The sequence below is a fragment of the Chiloscyllium plagiosum genome, chromosome 17 (assembly GCF_004010195.1).
Source record: "Chiloscyllium plagiosum isolate BGI_BamShark_2017 chromosome 17, ASM401019v2, whole genome shotgun sequence".
NCBI classification, from domain to species: Eukaryota; Metazoa; Chordata; class Chondrichthyes; order Orectolobiformes; family Hemiscylliidae; genus Chiloscyllium; species Chiloscyllium plagiosum.
Window position 1 is genome coordinate 39,197,641 of NC_057726.1, and position 6,000 is coordinate 39,203,640.

Below are 6,000 nucleotides of genomic sequence, written 5' to 3' on the forward strand. Positions count from 1 at the left end.
AGAGTTACAGGCTACTGGATTAGATGGAATTGAGGTTGACAAAGAGGAGGTTCTAGCAATTTTGAAAGATCTAAAAATAATTAAGACCCGGGGGCTGGATGGGATTTATCCTCAGATTCTCTGGGAAGCCAGGGAGGAGATTGCAGAGTCTTTGGCTTTGATCTTTATGTCATCATTGTCGACAGGAGTAGTGCCAGGACACTGGAGGATAACAAATGTTGTTCCCTTGTTTAACAAGGGGAGTTGGGTCAACCCTGGTAATTATAGGCTGGCGAGCCTTATTTCGGTTGTGGGTAAGGTGTTGGAAAAGATTATAAGAGAGAGGATTTATAATCCTCTGGGAAGGAATAATTTTATTAGGGACCATCAACATGATTTTGTGAAGAGTAGGCCATGCCTAATTAACCTTAATGAGTTCTTCAAGAAGGTGACAATACAGGTGGATGAAGATAAAGCGGTTGATGTGGTGTATATGGATTTTGGTAAGACGTTTGATAAGGTCCCATATGGTAGGCTATTGCACAAAACACAGAGTTTTGGGATTGAAGGTGATTTAGCGGTTTGAATCAGAAATTGGCTAGCTGAAAGAAGACAGAGGGTGGTGTTTGATGGGAAATGTTCATCCTGGAGCTCACTTACCGCAAGGATCTGTTTTGGGTCCACAGCTATTTGTCATTTTTATAAATGATCTCGATGCAGGCGTAGAAGGATGGGTTAGTAAATTTGCGGATGACACTAAGGTAGGTATAGTTGTGGATAATGCCGAAAGATATTGTGGTTAACAGAGGGATTTAGATAAGATGCAGAGCTGGGCTGAAAAGTGGCAAATGGGGTTTGATGTGGAAAAATGTGAGGTACTTCACTTCGAGAACTAACAGGAATGCAGAGTACTGGGCTAATGGTAAAATTCTTGGTAGTGTAGATGAACAGAGATCTCAATGTTCAGGTGCATAAATTCCTGGAAATTGCCACCCAGGTTGAAAGGATTGTTAAAAAGCATATGGTGTGTTGGCATTTATTGGTCGGAGGATTGAGTTTCGGAGCCATGAGGTCATGCTTCAGCTATATGAGACACTGGTAAGGCTGCACCTGGAGTATTGCATACAGTTCTGGTCATTGCATTATAGAAAGGATGTGGAACCTTTGGAAAGGGTTCAGAGGAGATTCACTAGGATGTTGCCTGGTTTGGAAGGAAGGTGTCACAAGGAAAGGCTGAGGGAACTGAGGCTGTTTTCGTTGAAGAGAAGAAGGTTGAAAGGTGACTTAATCAAGGGCGTATAAGATAATCAGAGGGTTAGATGGGGTGGACAGTGAGAGTCTTTTTCCTCAAATGGTGAAGGCTAACACGAGGGGACATAGCTTTAAATTAAGGGGTGATAGATTTAGGACAGATATCAGGGGTAGTTTCTTTACTCAGAGAATAGTTAGGGCATGGAATGGCCTGTCTGCTACAGTATTAGACTCGCCGACGTTAAAGGCATTTAAATGGGCTTAAGATATGTGTATGGATAATAATGGAACAGTGTAGGTTAGATGGGCATCAGATTAATTTCACAGGTTGGCACAACATCGAGGGCCAAAGGGCCTGTAGTGCACTGTAATGTTCTATGTTCTATATACATGTGACTCCAGACCCAAGCAATGTAGTTGACTCTTAACTACACTCTGGGTAGTTAGGGATGGGTAATAAATATTGGCCTAGCCAAAGATGTCCACATCTCATGAGTAAATTTAAAAATTACCATATTGAAAATGCCATTGAAAAAAAGTGCAAACACAACATAACTAAACGGGTTATTAAAATAAACTATTGCTTATTTAGCAACAACAAGAACTTCAATACTCAGTACCCACTGATTGCAAAAGGCTGAGCAATGGGCTGAGATCAGAGTGGGCACAGGTATAACTATGGAAGGGAGTCAGGTACGGAGAACTTGATTGCCAGCTTGGATCTAGAAATGGCCACTTTGATCAGATGCAGGAGCTGAACCTTCCCTTTCCTTTGCAGACCAGGTGATTAATGATCTGGAGCAAAGGTTTGAAATAACACCAATAAAAGGTAGAAGAGAGCTGGAACCCTCGATACTTGACATTTGCTAAAACCACAGCCTCATCCAGACCTCAAAGAACGCGGGTATGGGAGCAAATTACTGCAGATACTGAAATCTGAACTGAAAACAAAAATTGCTGGAGATCACAGCAGGTCAGGCAGCATCCATAGAGATAATCACAGAATCCCTTATGGAAACGGGCCATTTAGCTCAACAAAAGTAACCCACCCAGACCCATTTATTCTACATTTACTCCTGACTAATGCACCTAACCTGTTTAACATGTTCTATTCACCTAACCTGCACATCTTTGGATTGTGGGAGGAAACCAGAGCACCCGGAGGAATCCCACGCAGACACAGGGAGAATGTGCAAACTCCACACACAGTCTAGATGACTCTTCGTCAGAGCTAAAGTGAACGTTACAGTTTTGGAGTCCATATAAAACTAGGGGGACAAAATTTGGCATTGCTTCAGCTAATAGATTTCTATTGGAACAAGGCAGGGCACTTCTTTACAAATCATGTCCTCATTTTTAAAATGTACTAATAGAGGCTGTTGTAAAAGTGATGATGTCACTAGGAGGCCCAGGTTCAAGTCTCATCTACTCCTGATTTATATAAACATATTTGACCAAGTTGATTAAAAATATTTATAATTTTCAGATACAGGCAGGAAAAGGTTGAAAGTATGTGTATTGAAATCACGTGGCTAACAACAGAGCCTGTTAGTCATTACTTTGCATTAACTAATCAAGTTTCCACATCTGCATACCAATTAGCTGCTTGTTGCTGGTGATTATTCTAGATTAGATTACTTACAGTGTGGAAACAGGCTCTTCGACCCAACAAGTCCACATCGACCTGTCGAAGCGCAACCCACCCAGACCCATTCCCCTACATTTACACCTTCACCTAACACTATGGGCAATTTAGCATGGCCAATTCACCTAACCTGCACATTTTTGGAGTGTGGGAGGAAACCGGAGCACCCGGAGGAAACCCACGCAGACACGGGGAGAACGTGCAAACTCCATACAGTCAGTTGCCTGAGGCGGGAATTGAACCCGGGTCTCTGGTGCTGTGAGGCAACAGTGCTAACAACTGTGCCACCGTGCCATACTACAGTGTGACTATATATGGTCCCAACATCATAGTTACCAGAGATGAATATGTGTCGAGCAGCAGCAGAATTTCCACAATGTGTACTTCCTAACAATGCCCATTTATAATTGATAGTGGTGCTAGATTTCGAGATCACAAATGCATCTGTGACTACTTCTGCTCTGACATCTTCTATCCTTAAATCATTTGGAACCCACTGCCTGTGCGATCGCATGCTCCCTTCTCGTTATTTGAGTGGATTAAGTGAAAATACAATTCTGCTGCACATTATAAATAGAACGTGCATTAAACGAAGAGTTTTTTAAAAAGTATTTAAGTGACATTCATGTACTGATTATGGCGTTAGGGAATAGTAGGGAGTTGAAAGCCCCACAGTGGGATCGTGAGGAGTCGGTGCAAATTACCCTGGCGCAGGAGAAAAGCAATGAGAGGATTCAGTTATTTGTGATGTATTTTGATACGAGACGTGAGCCCAATCTCCAAGCGGAATATCAATAACGATTCATTTAAATAACTATAAATCCTGGAAATACGCAGGTTCGATCATATCTGTTGAGGAGGAAATGTTTAAGAACTCATCCTTCATTGAAATTTTCTATAAACCTGTCGTTGGAGTTTCTTTTATAGTCCATACTATACGTCTGTAACATTTTTCATTTTGGGGTGATATGCACTGATTTAAGCAAATATCTCTTTCTGAGGTTTTGTTTTATTCCTGATAGTTTTCCTACTTTTAAAAGCAAGAGGGTGTGGGTCGTCCCAACTTAATCTGTTAATTTTCTGGAGATGCTAACTGAAGATCGAAAAGGGAGACTTTTTGGCTTACCTTTATCCATCATTTCTGGTTTTTATAGTAGTTCTGTTAAAGTCTGGATAGGTTAATCTCTTTGTAAAATAAATGAAAATTCTAACACTGCTATTGAACTTTTTGTGGTCTTCTGGTAAAGTGGTTTGCGTTTTTCTAAATAGTGTACTAGTGGATACTAGTGTTCCAAGAATATTAGGTTTCATAACTGTAGAAAGAAAATCTCTGCTAATAAACTATTTTAATTTTTTTCAGCAAATAACAAAATAAGGGAAATAGAACAATCATCTGAAAAATTAATGGGTATGTTTGATAGTGTCTGTTTACTTGTTAAAGTTGCCAGTGGCAATAAAACAAATGAAGCTGAAGTATGTCCTTGATAATTCTTGACTCTCTTGTCTTTTTATATCGTTGACCTACTTATCCTAATCTGTTCACAGCTGATCTTCTATCTCTATGACCTTTCCTGTGTTGTCCCCTTTTATATTTAATTGTATTCAAAAGTAGGCCTTTGTCTTGATCCATCCCTGATGAAGGGCTTATACCTGAAATGTTGATTCTCTTGTTCCTTGGATGCTGCCTGACTGGCTGTGCTTTTTCAGCACCACACTCTTGACATCGTCTTGAATATAGTGTGTTTCCAGTTCTGAATTTTAAGACTTATGATTTCTCCTTCTCTTGGTACTCCAATACTTTGCATTTCTAACCTGAGATTTCAGACTTCATCACTGGGATAAATGTCTGCCCCCTTAAATCACATGAGAGTTTGTGCTTAATGATCACTCTCTCCATCTGCATACTAGAAAATGCCTATTCTACTCAATATCTCAGGTCAAGTCTCTTGTGGCAGGCATTCATACATAAACCTTCTGTTGTACTCTTGAGTTAACTATTAAATGATAAGAAGACCTAAACTGTGTGCATAACGTGAAGGCCTGAGTTAATTGTACTAACTACTTTAGGTTCCAATTACCTGTTAATAGTTAATGCGCCATAACCTTTCTTGTGGAATGCACTACAAGGAAATGATACTCAGTCAAGCCTATTGAAAATGCTTTTGTTCTACTTAAATTGCCTCTATTCCTTTTATAATATTGGCACATCCCTCTGTTCCTTTCTCCATGGTGTTCAAGTGCTTTGCCAGTCTCTTGAATGACTTGCAGCAGGTATCACAGTCCTGACCATTCAAATTCCTTGTCTAGAATCACACTCGTGACTATTTCTGATTCTGGTCCTCGAGATGACAACTTCCACAGTTGTCAAACTTTTTCTTTTTGTTTTTCTGACTAATTTCTCTGTTACTACTTTTTTCTTTGTCATTTTATTTAGGAACATGTTTCCACTCCCACCCATGCCCCCCCAAAAAACCTGTTTGCCAAGTTTAACCTGTGTTGGTGGTATCATCCTTCTAGTAAATTTGTAATCTGATCTTTAGAGACCAGAAATGCAAGGAATAAATTTCAAAGGAAGGAAAAAAACTGGCAATTTTTTTAAAGCCACTTACCAAATCAATTATGGTTGCCAGGGCATACAAGTATGGAATTATAGAATATGATCTAACACATGGGTGGGGATATCATAAAATCTCTTACTGCTACGTGTGAAACCAAAGATGAATTATTTAACTGTCAATGAATTATTCAGTCACCAATCAACATAACAAATGGGCTGAAATGATTAGTGTACATCCAAAGCACTAATTTGAAAAACTTTAATTCTTGAATGTCATGTAAATAAATTTTGATCTGTTTAATAGTACCATTTATGTAACACTTTGTGTAACATTTCATATCACTTCACAATCTTTCTACATGCCTTTTGTAATTACAGGAGGAAGTGATCAAGTTGCAACTGCTGCTGTAATGGTGAGCAATTTATTTTCTTGAATTTGCTGTCCAGAACTTTTAAAATTTAGAACTCCAAAACATCATATTCTCACTTTAAAATGGTGATGTTACAATCCATGTAGTTGAACAAATTTACTGTTTTAGTTCTGAGTACCTGTAAATATTTGCTAACT

General features: G+C 39.2%; 1 protein-coding gene across 1 annotated transcript in view; it reads left to right on the forward strand.

Moving 5' to 3' along the window:
* Positions 1–4,257, forward strand: part of gpt2 (glutamic pyruvate transaminase (alanine aminotransferase) 2) — a 50,170-nt gene extending 45,913 nt beyond the window's left edge. The window contains exon 11 of the mRNA XM_043706910.1: positions 4,236–4,257. Within this exon, the coding sequence (XP_043562845.1) occupies positions 4,236–4,242 (7 nt within the window). The 3' untranslated portion in view covers positions 4,243–4,257. The remainder of the gene's footprint in view (positions 1–4,235) is intronic.
* The last annotated feature ends 1,743 nt before the right edge of the window (positions 4,258–6,000 follow it).